This window comes from Pseudorasbora parva, chromosome 9 (assembly GCF_024679245.1).
Source record: "Pseudorasbora parva isolate DD20220531a chromosome 9, ASM2467924v1, whole genome shotgun sequence".
NCBI classification, from domain to species: domain Eukaryota; kingdom Metazoa; phylum Chordata; class Actinopteri; order Cypriniformes; family Gobionidae; genus Pseudorasbora; species Pseudorasbora parva.
The window spans coordinates 34,945,580-34,969,283 of NC_090180.1; the positions used below are offsets into that span (position 1 = coordinate 34,945,580).

The window sequence follows — 23,704 nt, forward strand, 5'->3', positions numbered from 1 at the left end:
ATTGCACTGCTGGACTGAAATAAATAAACAATATTTTGTTGATTAAGCTTATGTATTCAGTCATTATTCAATAGTATACTAAAAATACATGTGAAAAATTACTTCTCATTGTTCACAGGTCAAATATTTTTATGCAATTAAAATGCGATTAATTTCAATTAATTAATTAGATTAATTTTTTTAATCGAGTCCCGACCCTAGTATTTTTTGTTATTTTATTGTGATATTTTGCCTCACCTCCGACCACTGCTATACCCCTGCTAGCCACAACTCTTCTTCCCTGTTTTTAGTGTATTTCTGTGGCAGAATTACAGCACCACACACTGGCCTGGCATGCAAACTACATCGTTTTTAGTCCGTTTTCGCAATCTCGTGTGGACGCAGATATTTCTTGAAACGAGGGAAAAAAAAGATCGGATTAGGAAAGCGCTGGTTCGTGTGGACAGGGCCTGCGTTTTTGTTTTTGGGGGAATTAACCCTTTAAATAAAATGTATGAAATGTATGTGGTTAAAATGTATGAAACCTTCTCATCAGCCAGTTACTGTGTTCACTTTCCTCTCAGGGTGTCTGTTTGGTTCTGAGTGTTACTTCAGACTCATCCCTACAAAACACTATTAGCAAAAGGACAGCTGCCATGTCATTTCCATTGGGGCAATTATCTTTACCTGACAAGAAGGAGATTGTGCAGAAGCTGCTTGTTGGGTTTGGAAAGAAACTGAGCGATTCTGCATTCAATAACCAGGTGAACTTCCCTTCTGCTTTCTTGCTGTTGGAGTACTGTAAGGAAAAATTGAGAGCTGTTTTTGCATAGCTAGTGAATGTATTGTTGTGTTCCCCTGTAGCTTCAGACACTGCTGATGAAGAAAGGCTCTGTGAGTCCATTCTACCTCCATTTGGCCTGTGAGGAGCTCAGGAGTTATGTCTCCTTTGAGAAGGTAAAATATTGTTCAATCACTTTTATAGTGATCCACATAATGTTTTTTAGCTTAATAAATGTAAAGTTGAACATATTGTTGATGATGAAATTTGTCTTTTAGATGAAGGACAGCCTTCAGTCTCTTCCTCAGTCCCTTGGTGAGCTGGTGCAGCACAGTCTGCTGAGGCTGGAGACTGAATATTGCAGAGCAGGACTGGGATGGGCATTAGCCACTCTTGCCATCTCTTCCACCGGTACAATACATTTATTTATTTATTTATTTATTTCTGGCTTGGTTGTATCTATAGGGGAAAAGCTCAAATTAAATTTCCCAGCCCTTCTCTCTTAAAAGTTAAAATATTAAAGGGTAAGTTCACTCAAAAATGAAATTTATGACCTCCGTTCATGATCGGAACATAGTTTAAGATATTTAACATTTTAGTCCCAGAGCATATGCAGTCTATGCACACTTTACTGTCCATGTCCAGAAAGCTAATAAAAACATCATCAAAGTAGTCCATATGTGACATCAGTTGGTTAATTAGAATCTCTTGAAGCATCGAAAATACATTTTGGTCCAAAATTAATTATAAATTGCATCCCATTTTAAGATCTTTCATAGTTTTTATTGTAATGTTGTTAGACGTTTAATTTAATTGTATGTTTTTTCTTTTTTTAATGAATTTAAATAATTAAATGATTTAAATAACATTTTTATTTTTATGTAGGTGTATTGAGAATATTTATTTCTCATCACCAATCTGTTTCTTCCACAGGGCTGCGCGAGTGTGATCTTTACACTATACTGAACATGTGCAATGATTTAAACTGCAGAGGTGGACTGGTGTCATGGCAGGAAATTCTCCATATAGCACAGCATCCACAGAGCCGTGTTCCCATGGCAGTATTCTCTCAGCTAGCGCAAACTTTGCACAGGTACAGCACATATAGCACAGTCAAATATGTGGACATAAATAATAGCTTCTGTTTGACACATAGTAATTTATTCTTATTGGATCGCCAGTGTAATTGGACGGTCTCACAGTCAGGGGTCAGATGACCTCCTGACTTTGACCCATCCAGAGGTGAGGTCAGCCTTTGAACATCTGTACCTGTCTACTGAGGAGAGTAGAACCAGAAGTCATCTGATATTTTCAGGTAAAACAAGATGCGTGCAAATTGTTGTACATTTTATGTGTTTTATACACTACAATTTAGAAGCAGTACGATTTTTTTTTTAAAGAAATTAATACTTTTATGCAGCAAGGATGCATTCAATTAAAGACATTTATATTGTTACAAAATATTTCTTCTTTAAAATAAATGCAACTTAACTTTTCATCTTTAGCAATGATAGAAATCTTAATTAAGTACCAAATCAGCATATTTAAATGATTTCTGCCATCAGAGGAATAAATTACATTAGCCACTTTTCCACCATTGGTCTAGCATAGAAATCTAGACGCACCCTAGCGGCAGCAAATCTTATTTGCAGCGATTGTCGTCTAGCAACTCTCCATAGACTTGTGAGCTGGAAAAAACAAACTCTGGTCAGGCCAATAACATTGTGTATAGAGTCGGTGGGCATGGCTTAACATAATGACGGCAGAGTGGCGGAGTTTCCGCGTGCTACTTGTAAACAAAGAAAGTCTGCTTTAATGGCATTGGGTCCCTTTTCAAAAAGAATCACAGTCACAGCTCTCTGGAAATTCCTTTAATTCGTAAACCAAGTCTTATCTGATGGTAGCCATGGTAACTAACAGAGACCTTTCTTGCTCTTCTGGGAGATGTTTTCACCAAACTTTGTCGGGAGAGTAAGTTTGCTGGATCATTCGTTAAATATAATGAATAAATAATTGTGTCTGATTTGTCTCAGTCGTTACAACTATCACATATAAAAACATTTTTACTTGCATTACTGTGTTGCTTCATTCATTAATGTAATCTCATCCTGTCTGCAAATCTGTTTTCTTGTTTACAAACAAATCATTATTTATGTCTATATAACTTTTTTTCCCAGCTCATCTTTGGGTGCGGTCAAATCCTCAAGGGAATGACACATTTCTTCACTCTGATGCTGATATTCTGTCTCAACTCCCTGCCCACCTGGTCAGTGTCCCCCTACTCTCTTCTTCAACCAACTTCAGCTTTAGTGACAAATGCGAGCTTATAAACTCATAAGAGATATATATTCTCTCTCTCTGATCAGATGGGCAGTAATCAGTGGGAGCCTTTGTGTTTTCTGCTATCAAGTTACTACTTCCTCTATGCTAATGTGCGGCATGGACTTCTTCACCAACTTCTGGAGACCTACATTTTGTTCGGTAAAGCATCTGATGTTTTGTAGTACAAAATTTTTCTTTTTTTTCTGTTTAGTTCACAGGTTCTCATATCGATTGTATTTCATTTTATCCATTTAGGCCAAAAATATGGGACCAATCAGATGCAATCAAAAAAATCAACAGGTATTTTTCTTTTATATTATGAAACCCAACTTCTCTGACATTAAAAAGGACTCAAAATAGATTCATGATCTTAATATGTACTGAAACTAAGAGTTACAATTTTTGCTTTAAACCTATACCAAATTCATGTGTTTTTTCAGATAACCTGAAGGATTTTGAAGACTGTCTCAGTTTTCTGAAGCGCCACAGCCTCCTCCTCTCTCAATGGCCTGCTCTCTTTGTACAAACAGCTCTTAATGAACCATGTGACAGCTCTGCACATTTGTGGGCTGAAAGCATATCAAAAAATGGAGGGGTGCATGCTGTAAAATGGCTAAACTTCACAGATACAGCGCAAAAAGAAGTCAGGTACTTGTATTGTGTCTGATTAATTGCATATTATTTTCAGATTCAGAGTCGAACCATTTAGTTATACGTCTAAATTAATGCTGGCTGACCTATAAAAACACTGTTATACACTTATACATCCTTTAATTTTTTTTTATCCTACAAAAATCCTAAAATCCACTTTTATTAAGGTTTAGAATTTATATGTAGAACTAGATTTCATTTAAAAATGTGGTTTCAGAATTTCTGTGCACTACTATGTGCAAAGGTTGTTTATCTAGATACATTTGTTGTTTGAATGTTGTTTTTTCTGCTCAGTGAGTTGGTTTCCACCTTCCACTCTGAGCCAAGTTGTGTGGTGGTGAGTCCTGATGGAAAACTTGTAGCAGTGGGAACCGTAGAAGGAAAAATTCACTTTCTACATACAGAGACTGGACAGGTAACGGTTGTAAGCATAAATAAACATACATCGTTTAGCCATAACATTACTACCATTGACAGCCAGGTGACATAAATAACACGGATCATCTCTTCATCACGGCACTTGTTAATGGGTGGGATATATTAGGCAGTAAGTGGACATTTTATCCTCAAAGCTGATGTTAGAGGCAGGAAAAATAGGCAAGTGTAAGGATTTGAGGAAGTTTGACAAGGGCCAAATTGTCATAGCTAGACGACTGGGTCAGATAATCTCCAAAACTGCAGCTCTGTGGGGTGTTCCTGGTCTGTAATGGTCTAGTGGAGTCAATGTCTGGACGGGTCAGGGCTGTTTTGGCAGCAAAAGGAGGACCAATGTTATGCCTGATTGGCGTATATCTACTATGATTTTTGCCATTTTTAGGATAAATCAGTGAACATCATAATTGGCTTTTTTGATATTATTATTTTTTCAAACAGGAAGTGAAGTCACTGATGAGCAGTGGGGATGGCATCTCTGGATGTATCTTCCTTGGGGTGGATCTTCTTGCAACAACCTCGTTTGATGGGCAGGTGGAGGTGTGGGATGTTGCGAGTGGTTGCAGGTAAAAAAAAAATTCTAGCTCAAATGTACAACTTGCTTACATAGCAAAAAAATCAACCAAAGATGACATACCTGTGCATGACATGTTCTGTCACCTTAAGAACTGCCCACATGAATGCCCACTCCAACAAGATCACAGGATGTGATGTCAGTCCAGACAGAAAAATCTTTGCCACAGTTTCATTAGACTTACAGTTGAAGGTAAAACCACAGAAATATCATTTTGTATCTGAACTAGGTGTGATGTTGTACTGTACTGAAATATTCATCATTTATGTGGCCGTACTCAGGTGTGGTCAGCGCAGAAGAGCACAGAGGTGGCAACACTCATGAATCCCTCACCCCTGAACTGTGTGAACTTTGACCTTGAGGGCCAGCTGTTGGCAGTGGGCTGCTGGGATGGAGCTGTTCGTTTGTGGAACTGGCTTGAACAGAAAAACATTATGGTGAGGAAAGACTCCAAAGATATGTAACTATGCCTGATATACTAAAGCTTAATTTCCCTCCCTACGCTTTCTCTTTTTCAGACTCTGTTAGGTCATCAGAGTTCAGTGCGGAGTCTGTCTTTCTCTCCCTGCTCCTCCATATTGTGCTCAGGCTGTCTATCAGGAGAAGTGCGGCTGTGGTCAGTGGCAGCAGCTGCTTGTGTGGGCAGTTATCATGCCCACCGTGGCTGCACGCAGTCACTAAACTTCCTGCAGGGAGGAAACCTTTTGCTGAGTGCTGGACATGACAGTGTGGTGGGGACTATGATCTTACAGTCTTAAAGTGTTTCTTCAGTGATTTAGCATTAAGCTTTGTATTAAAACTGGGTCATTAATGTAGTAGAATTGTGAAATTATTTTTGAATTTGGTGCCTTCTAGACTGAGAAAAGACGGAAAATATATTTTGTCTCATGGGGATGAAAGACAACAACTCCCATAATGCACTTGCTTCGCTGCCCTACAAGGCCACTCCCAAAGCCACCACTGGATTACTGGATCACTTTCCCACCGTGTTCATTTTCATAAAATTAGTTCGGTTAGAGAACAGACACTACAATTAAAACTGAACTGTGTCATGGCACAAGCAGGAGTCAGATTACATTCATCACTAGAGCTGAGGTAAACACGGCCGCAGCATATATTCACAGCCCGTGTTCAGGCATGATTATTCGAATATACGCCCGGGTTGCTACTGATACAAAGTCATATGCTAAATTGCTAAAGTAACCCTTTAATTTTCAATTGTTTCTATTTATTTTTTTACTCTAAAAGGCATCCTAAAACACTGTCTTTTTTGTTGTATAGGTTAATGTTTGGTCTGGTGGTCTTGGGCGATCTGTCACTGTACTGGGAGAAAAAAAGGTACTTTTTATGTTTTTAAATTAGAATTGCTACTTCTAAGCAGCATAATAAGTCTGGGGGCTGGATGGAAGAACAGAACCCAAGAGCAGATCTGTTCAAAATATTTATTAGGACAGAAAGCAAAGTAAAAGGAAACAATATTTAATTGGGCAGCCGAGCTGCCACGTCAGGGGAAATAGCTGTAGACACAATCCAAGGACAGGCAGAAAGTCCAGTGAGGCAGTAATGCAAGAGAGCAAATCAGGAGAGTGATCAAGATGCAGGTAGGTTCAGGGCCAACAAAACAAGCAAAGTGCGTGGCAGGGAACAGTCCAAGAACTGGCACAGACTCAATAACAAAAGCCAATCCCCAAAAAGGAGAAAAAGGGAGCTGTAGGTAGTGATGTTACGTCTGACACTGATGCTACGAAGCTTGCTTCAAACTCTTGTATCATTACGTCACTAGTCACGTGAAAATGCCTTCTGAAGCAAACACACTGCTTCACTACTGTAGTGAACCACCTGACTGCTTTGACAGCCCAATCAGTGTTGACAGGTTTTAAACCTGCCGGTTGTATTTCTTATGTGCTTTCACACATGATACTGCCATGCTAAAAAACAAATAAAACAATAAAATAAATAAATAAATAAATAAATAAATAAATAAATAAATAAATAAATAAATAAAACTATAGAAACCATTACTGAAATTCTATTGCATTTAATGGTTTTAATGGGAATTGTATTGGTTGTAATGGGAATTATAGTGGTCTCTGTGGCTCTCTTCTGATAGGTGTTGGGTTCTATTGGTGGGGGCATCACATCCTAATGGAATATGTCCCAAACACGAAAAAAAAAACTTTTTAAACCTGGTCTGATCTGTCCTTGTCTAAAGAAATAATTACACACACACACATCATGATAATGTTTTATTATCAAGGTGAACAAATTCATCAGTATCTGTAAAATGCTCTTACATAAATGCGTTTCACAGCACTAACACTGTTTCAGCTTTGATCGCCTTGGTAAACCCGTAATAAACGGGGCGTGAACATAAGCCTACTTGCATTTTATGGTTGTCAGCTTTGTTGCATTACATTTACTTCACCAGGAGATGGTGCTGCAATTTCTATCTGAACGAAGCTTCGAGTAATGAACCATTTTCGACACAATTGTATCAGAAAGCAATAATGCTTCGAAACGCTTCATTTGGCCATCACTAGCTGTAGGGCTGGACCAGACAAGGGGAAAACAAAACAGAATCAAAACTTGACAGGACTAAAATAGATTTAACCTCTAAGAGGCTCGAGAATGACAGAAAAGCAGTCAAAACACTCTGGCAAAGAAGGAAGGTACGAGAGGAAGCTAAATAGTGTGAGAAATTAAATGAAAGGAGAAACAGGTGAGAAGTGTGCAAGAGCCCTGATTATGATGCAGCACAGCTGCCTCCAAAATAAAGAGCGGGAAACTTAAATGAGAGACAGGTGAGAGAGTGGTGTGCAGCAGTAGTGCTGATTAAGAATACAAACCCGAGTCCTGACAAATAAGTATCAAAATCAACAATGAATTCAGCCTGAACTGCTTGAAGTACAGATTACAAGGCGTGGTATCTGTTGTTTTTTTGTAAACTTGTATACCTGAATATGTTTAAATGATATTACGGCCTGTTAATATAACTTTTTAATTTGCTGTGAATTAATTCTTTTAATTTAGGGGCATAAATGAAGATAATTCAAATATTACTTTTTTAATAAAAAATATATATGTTTTGTTGTTGCATAAATATGAATATATATTTTTTGTAAATGTGATCACATTAATCATCATGTCATGTAATTGGATCATATTTTCTACTTATAATATGTATCTCAAAAATGCCACACATCTAATAAAACCAACTATAGCACTCTTTACACTACAAAGACTGTCACATGATATTGATTCTCACACACAACCAAAGCAGCACTGGTGTGTTTCATTATATGCTGAACCAGATCTTTCCTGAAACATCAACACTATTCTTTTGTTACCTTGAAAGCATAGATATTTCCTTCAGGAAATGCAAATGTTTTTTTGTTTTATTGTGTTCCTATAAGGATAATGTTAATTAATCATTATTTGCAGGTACCAGTATTGCAGCAGCAGCAAAAGCACGCCGGACATGAGGATGAAGCTAATGCTCTGTGTGTGGCTGTGGCCAGTGGGTACGCCGCTGTGGGTTACCATGGAGAGGGTATCAAAATGTTCAATTTGAAGTCAGGTACAAAAACATTTACATCCAGCATATACAAATGTGCTCATCCAGACATACTCACGTTCTCAAACTGCTTCAAAATCTTACTTGTTCTCAAAAGCCATAACATGAACAGAATAAAGTGCAAAAAACTATCCACTTAAAAATGACGGAGAGGACTGTGAGTAAACAGAAATATAACCTATCTCAAAATGTTTTGTGCTGAAGGAGAGAAGGTCTGGGCCAGTGAGAAGCATCTGCAGGTGTCCATGCTCTGCCTCATGTGGATGGAGGGTGGAGGAACAGAGCTGCTGCTGTCTGGGGGCATGGACCACCATCTCAGAGTCTGGGAAAGGAAAGGAGGAAATTTGGAAAGCCTTGTTTTGATGGGATCTTTTGGTGTGCAGAAGGGAGCTATCCTCGCCCTGGCTCAAAACTCCACTTGTGTGGCATCTGCATCTGGTCAGTGGTCATAAAACATTTTATCGATTGATTTTTGGTCCATATTGGATATTTAAATTTTTCAAACTAATTTCAACCTATTTTTAAATTTAAATGATCTTTCCCATCATTTAACACTCACTTAAAGTTAATATTTAAAAGCACTAATAATTAAATTAATAACATTGTAATATTTAGTCTTTAGCAAATCTCAGAATGAATATCCATTTTCATGATGTATTTTTATTGAAGTTGTTTATATATTTTTTTAAATGTTATTTTTATTGAAAATGTAATTTTGTTTTAGATGACTTCACTATTGCTCTGTGGTTGAAGAGTAAATTGACTTCTAAGCCCTGGATCGACCCTAAGGTGATGTGTATTTTGAGAGGTCACAATGGAGGGGTCGCATGCCTTGCCTTCAGTCCTAATGGGGAAGAGTTGCTGTCAGGAGGGAAAGATCAGGTACTTGGTCCACTCCACATCTATCACTAGAAAAAAAATGGAAAAATAAACAATATCTCTCTCACTCAATTTTGATCTTGATCTCTTCCAATAGGCTTTGATGATATGGAACGTAAACTCCTCCCCTCCAGTTCTTTCCCGGTCTTTTCCCCATTGCCATGGAGACTGGATTACGGGATGTGCCTGGACATCATCTGCTGTGGTAAGAAAATCATTTGTAAAGTGCAGTTAGTTAATTTTAATAACATCTGATTCTGTGTCTGTAACCAAATACAAAACATCTCTCATACCTCAGCTTAGTTGCTCCAGCGATTGTAAGCTGAGGATGTGGGATATCCAGACAGGAAGTTTGCTGAGAGAGATCCTGTCTAATTCATCTTTGAGCACATTGGGCTGTTGGGTAAGGCAGTTGCAACTTAAGTTCAAAGTACATGTCACAAAAAGACATACAAAAATTGGAACTGTTGATATTTATGTACGTTTTATTGTCTATAGGAGGATCATGTAATGGCAGGGTCTACAGATGGACTGCTGATGGTTTGGAAGTGGGAATCCGGTATGCAAGTCACCAGGATCCAGGCCCACAAGTATCGTCTCAATCACTGCACAGTTGTCTCTCAACCAGGTACTGTGACTAAATCACAAATATACACACAAACAGCAGATTGATATCCAAATAGTCTTGCTCACAAAGAAAAAAAAAGTTGTATTATCTAAACCATTTTTTTTCTTCCCATACAGACCTAGGAGAGAACTTTAAATCAGAAGACTTGTTGGTAGCTTCAACATCAGAAGATGGAACTGTTAAACTCTGGCATCCACTGCAGGTAACCAACTCTCACTTCTGTATCCTTTTCATTAATCATTTATTTATATTTTCTTTAAAGGTGCCTTAGAAGGATTTGAAACACTATGTTGAATTGTTCTCTGATATCTACATAGAGGGTATGTGGCTTATTTAAGGGCAAAAATTGTCCAGATACAGTTTTACAGGTCCATGTACAACCCTATAAATTGTCCCTAAGATGTATTGCTCTGTTTTTGCCTTATTTGGAAGGGTCATGAATTTTAATGTTGAGCTCTGCTCTGATTGGCTTATTTCACCAGCTAACAGCTCACAGCAGTTCAGCTGTTCAGTGAAGCGGCTCATGAGTCCTGACTGTCCTGACAGAACACAGACCAACTGAATGACACTTTAAGCAAAACATCTCAATTGGAGATTGATAAAATGCAGCTTACTTGTTTATTGGTGTTTTCAGATCATCCGCACGCGAGAGAGCTCTCATTCGCCGGTTGCCAGATTTCAGTAATCAAATGTCCCAAACAGTATTTCTGTGGAAAAAAAAACCTGTATACACTCTGGTTTTTACATAAACATGTCCAATCTGGCAACCATATGCACGCGAACTCTCTCTCGCGCGGCGTGGATGATCTGAAAACACCAATAAACAAGTAAGCTGCATTTCAGCAATCTCCACTGACTATCGTTTTAACTTATATGGTGGTAAAGGTGATGTTTGCTAGAAGGATCGAGTGAACGGTATCTACGGTTGTATTTTGTAATACAAAATAATATTACCCTTTGTCATTAGACACACTATTTACTTTTGTATGGTACTTGGAGTTTCCTATTGTTATGGTACTAGCATCTTGCATCATCTAGACCAGGGCTATTCAAATCTTACCCTGGAGGGCCAATGTGGTGCAGAGTTTAGCTCCAACCCTGATCAAACACACCCACCTGTGATTTTCTATTGATCTTGAAGACATTGATTAGCATATTCAGGTGTGTTTGATTAGGGTTGGAGCTAAACTCTGCACCGCATTGGCCCTCCAGGGTAAGATTTGAATAGCCCTGATCTAGACAATGCGGTCTCTCTAAGAAACTTTCAATTTAATCAGAAATTGTTTAATCAGCTAGTCAATAAGTGGATAAATTACTTACTGCTTGCAGGAATATTTGTAATTGCCCCTTTCTTCAGTTTAAGACGCTGAGTGAAGCTTGCTTGAAATGGGCCGAACAAACGAATGATTTGTTGTGGTATCCGATTATAATAAACCTCAACCATGTGTCATGACTCATGAGAGCCGTTTTTGCTATCTTCGAGTGTCTTGTTTACCATCAGTAGATTCGGCTTGTTTTGACATATTCAAATGTTGGGGGTGTGCATATAAAATATCCCCAACGCTTGCGTCACGTTTGGGTTTATGTTGAGAAGCACTTTTTTTCCGTTGATCAATTGATACTAGATATTTAATCAAAAAGCAGGGGTCTCAAATTCACGGCCTGCAGGATAGTGCGGCCCGCACGTTGTTTTGAAAATTATCTTTTTGTGGAGTCGTTGTGTGTGCCTCGCTTGCCACACTTTCTGCCTCACTTCTTGTGTGTGTGTGTGTTTGTGTGTGTGCGTGTGTGTGTGTGTGTGAGTGTGTGTGTGTGTGTGTGTGTGTGAGAAAACGAAAGTTAGCTTGGCCCTCCCTCATGCAGTATAATTGGTTGACACCGTGTGATTGACAGGAATAGAGGCTGATCAGACAGTCGAAATGAATGTGGTCTAACAGCTCTAAGATAGCCAATAAAATCAAAGTGTGCGGGGTTTACAGTCTTTTGGCTCATGCAGTTTTCACACACACATACATAGACGGCCGCGTCAATCTATCGCGTAATGCCGTTGCGGAGAGAGACTAATCTAGAATTCTGTTTACTGTTCTGTTTGACCTGGTTACGGCCTTGCTTTGAATTAGTCTATTATTTATTATAGTTTTATTATTTCAGTATTACATAATGATTTCATTTCTATACGCTTTATTAAAAAAAATAGAGTAGGCAAGAGAATGCTTTATGAACCATTCATGTTCAGAAAGGAATGTTCAAATTCAGAGGAACAGTTAATGTTCAGAAGACATATGCATGTTGAAGAACTGTTAATAATAAAGATAGGAGAAAGATAGGAGAAGATTGGATCAGTTGTGCTCTTGTTTTTTTGTGGAATACTTGATGCGGCCCCCATGTAAATTGAGTTTGAGACCGCTGTCGTAAAGGGTCCCCTAATTTGACCTAATTTAGATGATCTTTGCAGCCATTAAAAACACTCAAGTTTAATATTATAAAAACACTATTAGTTTAATAGTTGAACAGTGTAAAATGTAAGTGTTAAAAATCTTTTGCAAATCTCAAAATTTCTCAAAATTCGCTTCTAGATTTTAAAATAACTGGTTTTACTTTATTTTGATATTATGGTATAACATTTTAATATATTCGCCATTTGTTGTTATTGGCCATAAAATGAAAATATCTCCATCAGCCAGATTTTTAATATCAGTGCATTGCTAATTTATTCACAAAAATTATGTTTTCATAGGTACATCATCATAATCGTCTGCATGATCACAGTGCAGAAATCCAAGCTTTAGCGTGCAAAGAGGCCGGACTGCCGGAGTTTCTCACTGTCTCTATGGATCATTCCCTCAGGTCATGGACTGTCACCACAGCAATGGGTATGGCAAAATGGCCATTCTTAATTAACTCAACTAAACTGTCACACGAATCTACAGATTGGCATTAGATAAGCATTTATAACATATAACTTTTTTATATACAATCATCCACAGAAGCTCCTCCTTGCCAGAAAGGAAGTGTCAGAGCTGTGTGTTTCCTTGATACTGATGAACTCATTGTGTGTGGTTATGATATGGGCAGATTGGAGATCTGGCATCAGAATTCAATGGTTTACTGGAAGAAGGTAATCGTCAGTTGGGAGTTTATTAATTTTTGATCAGTTGGCAAAAATATAATGTGAGGGCCCTTTACCTTCTTTCATTTGGAAATGTCTGAATGAACAGCTCTGTTTGTGTTGCACTAAGGTCAGTGATGGCAACATATGTGCAGTCACCGGTATGCCAGACAATCAGCTAGCAGTGGGTTGCAGCGACCGCTCTGTATTTATCTGGAAACTGGAGAAGGACACTAAGAATTGCATTGTGAGGTATCGACTTCTAACCCTTTTAACAATCAAAGTTCAGTTTTGCAAAATTGTTACCTTTAATAATGGTTAACACTTGTCTGACTATCACCAGACCAAGCTCAATTTAAAATTGAACGGTCTAGGGAGTCTGCTCTGTGTTTTCTACTACACAAGTGACATGATAAATGAGCATTATTCAAATGACTGTGTACACAATTGGATAGTGCTTCAACCAATCAGTGTTGCTAAAGAAAAACTACACTCTAATAAAGAATAATATAATGATTGCTTCACCCCTGAGTGGCTGCCTGTAGCTAATTTAATGTTTGTCAATTTCACACAATTTGATTTGTGGATTTTATTTTGTTCCAGGCTCGATAAGATGTCTTCATACACACTGAAGAATCCCCTGAGCTTTTTGTTCTACTGTGGCAGTCTGTTTGGATTTTGTGTGAATGGAACAATTGTCGATGTGATCTCCACTAATTCATCAAGCAAACAAGTTTATTAGTAAATAAACACCAAAGGATTTTTACACATTTCTACGAAAGATTTCAGTTAAAGGTGCACTGTGTACATTTTAGCGGCATCTAGTGTGGGGTTGCGAATTGCAACTTCCCACCGCTCACCTATCCCTTTCAAAGCAAATAGAGAAACTATGGTGGCCGACACAGGACAAAGATGTAATTGTCTAAGAGAGCACAGAGTAGCTAGCGCTATAGAGCAGTTTATCCATTTAGGGCTATTGTAAAAAACATGATGGAGCAAAATGCCGACTTCACTGTAAGGTGACCTGCGGTGTATGTAGATAAAAATGGCTCATTCTAAGGTTGAAAAAACATAACGGTTCATTATGTAAGGTCTTTATACACCACCGAAAACAGTTATGTATTAACATATATTGCATTTTTCAGTAGATCCTAATAAATATTACACACTGCACCTTTAAGTCTTTTTCTGTGCAATGTGATGCATGCAACAGTGCACAGTGAATGAGAGCATTTCTTCATTGGGTAATAAAATGTTAATGTACAGTATGTGTGTTTTCTTGTAGCTGGACAGACGAGGTACGTCCTATTGGCGTGATGGCAAATGATAACAAGAGCTTTTGGCTGTGGGGACAGAAAAAGAGTGTACTGTATATTGGCCTCCTTGTAAGTTCATCTGTCATTATCATGTGACACTGACATTGTAAAAATGTCTAAAAACTACATGATCTGAAACGGCCTGTCTTTCAGTTGTCTTTGAATCCAGATCACCCTTACCACTTAACCTTTTGTGAAGATGTGGTGGGTAAGAAGCCTGAGGAATTGGAGCAGGAGGAGGAGGAGATGTGGGAGAATATGGAGGAGGACCAGCGGAACGAGGAGAAGGAGGCAGAGGGGCAGCAGGGGGAGGAGGGGCAGCAGCAGGAGGAGGAGCAGCAGCAGCAGGGGGAGGAGCAGCAGCAGCAGGGGGAGGAGCAGCAGCAGCAGGGGGAGGAGCAGCAGCAGGAGGAGGAGCAGCAGCAGGAGGAGGAGCAGCAGCAGCAGGAGAAACCTAGCAAGGAACAGATTGAACAGCTGCAAATGGCAAACGGGAAGAGGGCGCAGATTAGCTCCTGGATCACCGCTGCAGCAGTGGAAAATGGTACACCTGTTCTTAAACTTCAATATACAGTGAAATTAAAAATATTCAGACACAAGATATATATTTTTTTACTAGTGGGCGCAAGACACAAAAAAATAATGATAGCAAAATAAAGTAATCTGTTACATATTATATCCAAAAAATCTTCATACAGTGGTCCCAAATTTTTATTAATTTTATTGGTAGTCCAAAATTATTCAGACACTTTGACATGGCCATGTTTCTGTCAGGACCACTATCATTCAATATATTGATTGACTATTAGTATACAGATTGGATTGATGGTATGGTTCTATTCTGGGTAAGAACTCCCTGCACATCCAAGCAGCCTAGTATGGATAAGAGCAGGGAGAGCAGCAATAACCCGAACAGAAATAAACAGAACCAACATAATCTATTGCAGAAATAATATCAAAATGTTGATATTAAATGTACAAAATAATTTGGGAATTTAGTCTGATTCAAGGGGAATCAGAATACCAAATCCTGACTAGACGAGAGGAGGAGCTGGGGGTGGAGGAGGATAAATGAGCTCTGGAGAAATGCGAAAACTGCTGATAGTACTAAAGGAGCTTCTATATGTACGCTGTAATCGTATTCCTATAGGTAGACGTGAACAGCTGACAATCAGTTGATGCGAGCTTGACTAACGTGACCTGCCAAAACTGATGCTATGCTGGATTTTGCTTAAGTGTTTTTTTTATTATTGCTAATGTGACCTTTTACACACCAGAATTAATAAAAAATAGAGCATTGCTTGGTAATTCATTGACCTAAATTGGTATTATCTAATTGTGTACTTAAATTTAACAGCTGATAGCTTATTGGTTGATAATCCATTACATACCTTTCTATCATAGAAAGAGTGTCAGAACAAATTCATCTTGATAATGTCAGATAACTGAGTTCTTTAAAAAAAAATTGTATTACCATTTTCTAAACTATAGCGAATAAACTGATAGTGTGAGAAAATCTTGAAGGTGTCCGAGTACATTTTGGTTTGACTGTAAAACACAAATGAATAATTTGTAAGCAAGTCAGTGAAAACGTGAAGTAAGTCATTTGTTCAAGTCCATTTCTCTCTTTTATTGTGAGTATAAATATTTTTGGGGGAAGATTAACCGATTAATGGCATATAAATAGTAGTTAATGAATAAAATAACTGGTTTAAGAGAATGTATTTGAACTGTGACCAATTGACCTTTTAGTGGTCATTATGTGAACATTTGTGAATTATTATTTTTTTCCTTCTTCTACAGACTTTTTTGTGTGCGGTGATTATAAAGGGAACATATGGTTTAACCAGCCACCTAATCTGTCCACCTGGACTGAAAGAAAACCGGCAAGTATCCTTTAGCTTTCCTCATAATTATAAAGATCATATGTCTTGAAGTCATGGGTTGCTGATCAATTGGGTGGCTGTTGACTGGTCTCTATAGGCACACACAGACAAAGTGAGTGTATTGCGGCTTACTGAGAGCCTCATCATCTCAGCGTCTTATGACAGATCCGTCAAACTGTGGGACAGACACACTAAGAAACAGGTATATTCATTCTTTCTTTTATTCACAGTATATTGAAGCGGTGGCTTTGCAATCGCATTCACTCCTCCACCATATATGCCAGTGTATATTTCATTTCCTTTCTGTTTCCCACTCCTTTTCTGTATTTCACAGGTTGGCATGTTTGTGTGTGGAAGCCCTGTCAAGGTGCTGGAGGTGAACCCCCGTGACCCCAAGGAAATCATTTGCGGAGATACACAGGGTCAATTGTACTTCCTGTTCTGGAAAGGATGATTTCCTCATAGTCCGTACATTCGTTATCTTTAATCAGTTATGATTAGTAACTTTGCATTCTACACATTTTAATTTACTTTGCATGCATGAAGTGGTTTGCACTAATGATACTATTGCCTTAAACTAAGCCATGATAGGAAGACTATTTTCTTTGCTTTATTAGATGAAAATTATATATATTTAGTTATAGTCCATAAATTATTTTCTTTTAAGGTTTGCACATCCTTTATGTATGAAAAGCTTTTATTGGTGAACAAACTGTCCGCAAGATCACATGGGGAAAAGCAGATGTCCACTGAATGTGCTGTGATGGTGTTCTCCATTGTCAAAAATCCATTGGCCAGGATAGAGATTTACCTTTACTGTATCCCCTTCTTCTAGCAGCAGAGAGACTCCATTTGAAGAACTGATAAAACCACCCTGTTGGTGTCCATGTGTAGAAATGATATGCTGGTCATTTTTAAACAGGCCTGCGGTAACAGCTTTCTGTGGATCTCCGATGGCCTTTGAGAAAATCCTGAATGCATACACTCCCTTCACCGGTGCTGTAAAGATTCCTGTATCAGACAAAGTTTAATCAGATACATACAAATGGGAGAATTATAGAAAACAGCAGATAGATATTAACACTATATGAATTGATTCACCTGTATTTGCATCATAGGCGTTTCCAGTGTTGATGAAGACGTATTTGTAAATCAGGGTGTGTAAACCATTATAAAAGGGTCCAACCCTTTGTGCTCCAAAAGAGGTCAACAGAGAGGCTGAGAAAGCCACTTTAGGAGCTAGGACATAGACACATACATTAGATTAAATTAGATCATATAATTTATTTACTCTACAGTTAAAAAGGTTGGGGTTTAGATTTGTTTCTTCTTCACTAAAGTTGGTAATTTTCTGTAAAGTTGCTTTGAAGCAATATGCATTGTGAAAAGCGCTATACAAATAAATGTGAATTGAATTTTACTGTAATGCAATATTTATCAAAAACATTAATATTGTGAAATATTATTGCAGTTTAGAATAACTTTTCTATTTTAAAAATGTATTTATTTCCGATGACAGAGTTGAATAAATATATCATTAATAAATGATATAGCCTACATACATACACTGTATAAAAGTTTTCACAGTCCTTCAGGTTTTTTCCCTAGGGCTGTTTATAGCCTTTGAAAAGTGACTTGATTTACAAATTGTAATTTGTTACCTTGATTCTGCTTTATTAGTTCATCCATTTTGATCTTTGTGTCAACCGTAGTAGTGTACAAAATCTTCAGTTCTTTTGCTTGTGCTAAAATAATAATCATTAATAATAATCAAACAGATTTTCGGTGCATACATGGACAGTAAATGAAAGCTAAAGAAATAAATAGATTCTTGTGTCATGTATGTAGGGTTGGTTATGTTACCTTCGTTGTCTGTTCTTAGTTGTTTCATTTCCTTCTCCATAGATCTCATCCTTGTCATTATTTTCCCCACTTCTTCAAGGATGTTTATGTTTGGTGAAAGTACATCGTCTGCTGGTATAGCCCACACGTTTAGCATTACAATGGTTGTAAGAATCCACATGTTGCTGCTGTTAGCGAGCAATGTACTGCATCAACTGAATTTGTCTTTCAAATAGAACAACATCTTGCTTAATTGTTTAAACTTTCTAGTATAGACTTTGGACTGCGTACGGAACTATTACACAATATTGTGCTCTTTCCCCTCATTATTTTTCAAAATACTTATTTTTTCATGTTGTTCAACTATAATTTCTATTGGATAATGCTTACATTCTATTTCCTTCTTATTCGTGTTTAATTCAGATTTCAGAGCTTCATCTAGGGCCTTTTAACATTGTTTAAAATGTACATTGATGCTAAAATGTTATATGCAAATCAAGAAATGTAGTTTTACAGTGTACAAGTTCTTTTCAATAGTGAAAATGAAACAAACTGTATTTTTTTCCAAATAGGCCTATTTTGATTTCCAAATGCTATATTTGTTTTGATTACATGGGGAAAAGCAGATGTCCATTAAAGGTGCTACATGATGACATTAGGCCTAAATTAAATATAAATTAACATTGATAAATTATTTGAATTTTGTGGGTATTGTAGGCAGCCCTGAAAATGCAAACCATTTGAGTCTTGGATGATTTTTATTGAGCAAAATTGACAGTATACATACTGTAGTTACATTACCTTCAGTTCATCCATTTTTATGTATTTGTCATTTGTTGTTCAACACAAGATCTCCTAGCTCTTTTGTTTTTGCTATAATAACAATAATTGTGATTATGAAGTGATAATGATAAATCACTTTATACAATACGTTTCTAATGGTAAGATAGGATGTTAGTAAATGTAGCCTAATTTGTTCCTTTGCCTTTATTTTGTTTAGTTAGTCAACTTGTTGTAACCTATAAGACCTCCATCTTCTTTTCATGCTAAAATACAGTCAAACCTAAAGTTCTAAATAAACTATGAAAATGTTGAAGCTGTCTGAATACATTTTGGTTTGACTGTAATAAAGTAGCCTATACAGTAAAAAATAAAGTAAGAAAAATTACAAAGGTTAGTGCTGTTAGAAGAAACCATTTTTATGGACTTGTTAATCTGTCTTTTGGAAATGGAACCAACTTGGTTACCTTTTGCTTAAGAGTTTTTGTTTGGAAATTGATGTTTATCTCATTTTTCAGCAGTCACATTACCTGTGTCATTCCATTTCCTTCTCCATAGATTCCAATCTTGTTTCCATTATCTTCATCTTTTTTGTGAAGTATTTATGTTTATGTTTGCTTTACTTAATCTACTTTAACAACATTTTGCCCATTCCATTTTTTTCTATATTGTTCTCTTACATTAAGAGAGTGAAGATGAGTGGCTATAGTAAAAGAGCATTAGATCATGGAATAATGCCACACCCGGTTTACTATTTTGATAAAATGCTTTTATGGGTTACATTTGACACATTGACACACTTGTGTCAAATAGGGCCTTTTAACATAGATTTTAAAAGCCCTTCATTTGAAGTATAATTTATTTAGACAGAAAAAAATATATATGTGCATTAAACATCTTGATTAGTCTAGATGTTCAAAGATGCACTATAGGTTGTGATCACATGGGGAAAAGCAGATGTCCACTAATGCTATAATGGTATTCATAGTCTGCCATCCAAAAACTACCATAGAGATTTACACATATTTTATCCCCCTTTTCCAGCAGCAGAGAAACTCCATTTAAAGAGACGATAAAACCACCGTCTTGACGTGCATTTGTGGAAATTTCATGCTGGCCGTTCTTAAACAAGCCTTTAGCAAGCAACTTATCTGGACTTCCAGGCTTTAGAAAAAAACCTGAATACATACACTCCCTTCATGGGTGCTGTTAAGATTCCTGCATCCGAAAAAAAAAAAAAAAATGTAGATCAATCAGGATTTAAAAAAAAGTGACATTCACAGCACATGAAGTGATTTACTGTAGCCTACCTGTATTGGCATTACAAGCGTCTCCAGTATTGAGGAATATGTTTTTGTACTGGGTTTGTAAACTGCTGTGTGGTCAGAGGTGGACAGAGAAGCTAAGAAAGCCACTTTTGAAACTAAAATGCAAAATATGTAAATTAAATTACACATAATTTAATTGGACTCACTTTTAAGATTTACCTTATGAGACAGTATATCATTTAGATTCTTTAAAGGTGCCCTAGAATGATTTGAAACAATATGTTAAATTGTCCCCGTATGGCCCATACAAGGACCTTCCGCTCTATCGACGTCAAGCCGACCCATACTCGAAAAAAACTCTCCGAAACTTGTGAGAAACCGGAAGGAGTATTTTTGACAAAGAAATAATCCATCAAATGTCCAACATTAGTTTTTGAAACTTTGTCTATGTTTAGGATGGGAATCCAAGTCTTTAACAGTGTAAAAAGCTCAGTATGCATGAAACAGCATTTCACCCCCCCTTTAAGCAGAACATCTCAAATGGAGATTGATAAAATGCAGCTTACTTGTTTATTGGTGTTTTCAGATCATCGGCATGCAAGAAAGAGCTCGAGATTTGATTTGAAGTAATCAAATCCCCCAAACAGAGCTTTTCTGTGAAAAACACCCTTAGGGTGCGTTCACACTTGTAGTTCGGTTCGTTTGGTTAGTTTGGTCCGGACCAAAAAACAAAAACAAACATAATAGTCCTGGGGCCTGTACCATGATGGTAGTTTAACAAACTCAGGGTTAAAGGATTAGTTTCGAGTTGACAAAACCAAACCATTGTATTAAGGCTTTGTTGGTCCCATGATGCTGATCATCAGCTTTCTTTGTCAACTCAGGCTTTGATCCTGACTTCAGGAGTTTAGCTGTGACATCAGCAGTGAACAGCCAATCACACGCTGTGGAACTGAGATTCACTTCTCGCGAGACAATCAGTGAGATTAATTTCTCTCTTCTGCAGAATATTGCATGATTGAAAAATATTAAGAATAAAAAATAAAAAAATACACAGCAAGAAGAAAAGCTGTTTATGAAATAGGACAACTTTAAGAAAAATTTGTATACGTCAATGCAAGTAAAAGTTATGAAGTTAGTTTAGTTGATATAGAGAAAATAAAACATTTAAGCTCAGTGAGCATCTTTTTTTTATAGGCTATTTTTATTTATTGATTTTAAAACTTTGTCCATATGACTTTATGCAGGTGATGTTATTTATATGACTTATGTATTAATTTTAACAAAGTGCCTATTAATGATTGATTAACTAAAATGATAAATGTGTAATTGATTTAAGGTATAATAATTACATAAATTATAAGTAAATCATTCAAAATTAATATTATTATAAATAAGCATTGTTAAAAGCAAGACGCTTTAGTCTTTAAAACCATTTGCTATGTAATGACCTTTAATTTGGAGCAGAAACAGGGGGAGTGGCTTTACTGCATCAGAGGTGTGTCACTTTACTCACAGCTGATTGGCCCAATTTCAGTTTGAGATCTCTAATCCAGAACATAACCTGCCCTGGAGCAGGTTAGCCGTAGAGCATAAGTTACTATGGCGATGAACACAGCTAAAAGCCAAACCCCTTTAATGGTACCTAAAACCCAGGATTGGCACAAACTAAGCTTAAACAAATCAGGCTAGCCAGCTAAACCAGCTTCATGGTACAGGCCCCTGGTCCGCTTAGCGTTCACACGAGCATTTTTAACAGCGAACCTAAAGTTACCGAACCAAAGGCACAGGGAGACGCTCACAACCTGATTGGTCGGTTTATATGACGTATGAGCTCGTTTACCCAACATGCAAAACAATGCTGTGTGCGGATTACACGCGCGGGCATTTTATGCGTGTACATATGGCATTATTTTTTTACCAGAGAACTCATGAAGAGCTCATGAAATGTTCAAAACAACGCCGTGTGCTGGATTAAACGCGATCATTTTATGCGTGTACATGTGGCATTATTTTTACCCGCTGAGAACTCATGAAGAGCTCATAAAATGTTCAAAACATTCAAAACAGCAGCAGGATTTCCTCCGTTGTGCAGAAAAGAGTCGGGCGTCTCTTATGCAAAAGAGACGGCCGTTCTGTCGTCTGTAACTTACCTGCTAATAATGGGCAACACAGGAACTTTGATGAGAAGAGCCAGGTATGCTTTTTGTGTGTTTTTTCTAGCATTTTCGAAACATGCTCGTCAGACCAAATATTGATGAGGCTCTTCCTCGTTGCTCTACGTTTGCCCTCTAACGTTAAAGTTACTCATTTTGGATAACGTACACCGATCTTTCCGCGTCGTCAAATCAGCTGCATTATGCGTGGCATCTTGTGACATTATACGTCCGGTTTTTGGTCCGTTTGCATGTCTTTGGTCCGTGTTGCGTTCATATATCAATCGAACCGCACCAGAGTTCGTTTGGAAGCGGACCGAGACCCATCTTTTTAGCGGTCTCGGTCCGCTTGTTTGGTGCGCACCAGAGTTCGGCTGGCAGCGTTCACATATGTTCAAATGAACCGCACTAACCGAGCAACCGCACCAGGGTTCGTTTTAATCGAACCAAACATGACAAGTGTGAACGCACCCTTAGGGTGCTTTCACACCTGCCTCATAGTTCGGTTGAATCGTACTAGAGTTCGTTTCCCTCTTTGGTGCGGTTCGTTTGGTCAGGTCTGAAAGCAGCAATCGCACTCGGGTGCGCACCAAAAGCGGACCAAACAAGCGTACCGAGACCTCCTTGAAAAGGTGGTCTCAGTACGATTTCAAACGAACTCTGGAGCGGTTTGTTTGTGGTGAGAACGTGATCCGACCTCGAACAGAACCAACTGCAAAAGTGCTGGTCATTTTTGGACTAAACCAGCTGCCGTAGTTAGCTGCGCTGACATTGTGTGTATGACATTATTACCTGATAGATCGTTGGCAATATTTTCGGAAGATGGAAGCATGTCAAGAGTTAATAATTAATGCACGCCTCCTCTTGAAGTGACGAGCGATGCGCGCTCGCCGTCTGCAGTGCATTAGAACGTTGTTTTCACGTCGCATCCGCGCTTCATTATAGAAATGTTTTGTTTGCATACTGTGGTAAATACACACAGTGTAGTAGATTATGGCCAGGGACAAAACTGGCCCGCGTAGTCGTCTCTCCATAGTGTTATTATAGTTTGCTGGCTTTGCCTCTCCTGTTGGAATTTTCCCACATGTAAATTCTGACCAATCGAAAAGCAGTTTAGGAAATACGCCATGGCCAATGAGTGATGTGGATGTTGTCACATGCCTGCGTTTTGGTTCGTTTCAACTGGTTCGGACCAAAGCAATCAGTGTGGTGTGAAAAGGAACCAAAAAATCTGAAAAATGCAACAATGTATAATTGTTTGCCCTTGGTTCGGACCAAATGAACCGAACTAGAGATGTGAAAGCACCTAGACTATCCAGCAATCTCCTTTGACTATCGTTTTAACTTATATGGTGGAAAAGGTGACGTTTGCTAGAAGGATCGAGTGAATGGTATCTACGGATGTATTTTGTAATACAAAATAATATTACCCTTTGTCATTAGACACACTATTTCGTTTTGTACTTGGAGTTTCCTATTGTTACTGTACAAGCACAGGGTTGCCAACTTTTAAGTTCAGGTTGGAGT

General features: G+C 37.9%; 2 protein-coding genes across 4 annotated transcripts in view; one reads left to right on the forward strand and one right to left on the reverse strand.

The window, feature by feature from the left end:
• tep1 (telomerase-associated protein 1) overlaps positions 1–16,369 on the forward strand; it is a 32,805-nt gene extending 16,436 nt beyond the window's left edge. For all 3 annotated transcript variants that reach the window (XM_067452385.1, XM_067452386.1, XM_067452387.1), the window contains exons 26-55: positions 564–743; positions 844–936; positions 1,039–1,171; positions 1,694–1,853; positions 1,942–2,075; positions 2,938–3,026; positions 3,127–3,241; positions 3,338–3,382; positions 3,523–3,730; positions 4,028–4,148; positions 4,607–4,731; positions 4,832–4,931; positions 5,021–5,176; positions 5,258–5,470; positions 6,021–6,077; positions 8,181–8,316; positions 8,518–8,751; positions 9,038–9,195; positions 9,290–9,397; positions 9,491–9,595; positions 9,691–9,820; positions 9,937–10,022; positions 12,558–12,693; positions 12,808–12,938; positions 13,060–13,181; positions 13,533–13,670; positions 14,215–14,314; positions 14,399–14,789; positions 16,049–16,131; positions 16,229–16,369. In XM_067452385.1, the coding sequence (XP_067308486.1) occupies positions 564–743; positions 844–936; positions 1,039–1,171; positions 1,694–1,853; positions 1,942–2,075; positions 2,938–3,026; positions 3,127–3,241; positions 3,338–3,382; positions 3,523–3,730; positions 4,028–4,148; positions 4,607–4,731; positions 4,832–4,931; positions 5,021–5,176; positions 5,258–5,470; positions 6,021–6,077; positions 8,181–8,316; positions 8,518–8,751; positions 9,038–9,195; positions 9,290–9,397; positions 9,491–9,595; positions 9,691–9,820; positions 9,937–10,022; positions 12,558–12,693; positions 12,808–12,938; positions 13,060–13,181; positions 13,533–13,670; positions 14,215–14,314; positions 14,399–14,789; positions 16,049–16,131; positions 16,229–16,369 (4,128 nt within the window). The remainder of the gene's footprint in view (positions 1–563; positions 744–843; positions 937–1,038; positions 1,172–1,693; positions 1,854–1,941; positions 2,076–2,937; positions 3,027–3,126; positions 3,242–3,337; positions 3,383–3,522; positions 3,731–4,027; positions 4,149–4,606; positions 4,732–4,831; positions 4,932–5,020; positions 5,177–5,257; positions 5,471–6,020; positions 6,078–8,180; positions 8,317–8,517; positions 8,752–9,037; positions 9,196–9,289; positions 9,398–9,490; positions 9,596–9,690; positions 9,821–9,936; positions 10,023–12,557; positions 12,694–12,807; positions 12,939–13,059; positions 13,182–13,532; positions 13,671–14,214; positions 14,315–14,398; positions 14,790–16,048; positions 16,132–16,228) is intronic.
• LOC137088981 (cerebellin-2) lies at positions 16,337–18,217 on the reverse strand. Its single transcript, XM_067452388.1, has 4 exons — positions 17,995–18,217; positions 17,793–17,876; positions 17,233–17,370; positions 16,337–17,142 (listed from the first exon to the last, which is right to left on the reverse strand). Exons 1-4 carry the CDS (start codon positions 18,152–18,154, stop codon positions 16,856–16,858), a joined length of 669 nt encoding a protein of 222 aa, XP_067308489.1. The 5' UTR covers positions 18,155–18,217; the 3' UTR covers positions 16,337–16,855.
• Positions 18,218–23,704: the final 5,487 nt, after the last annotated feature.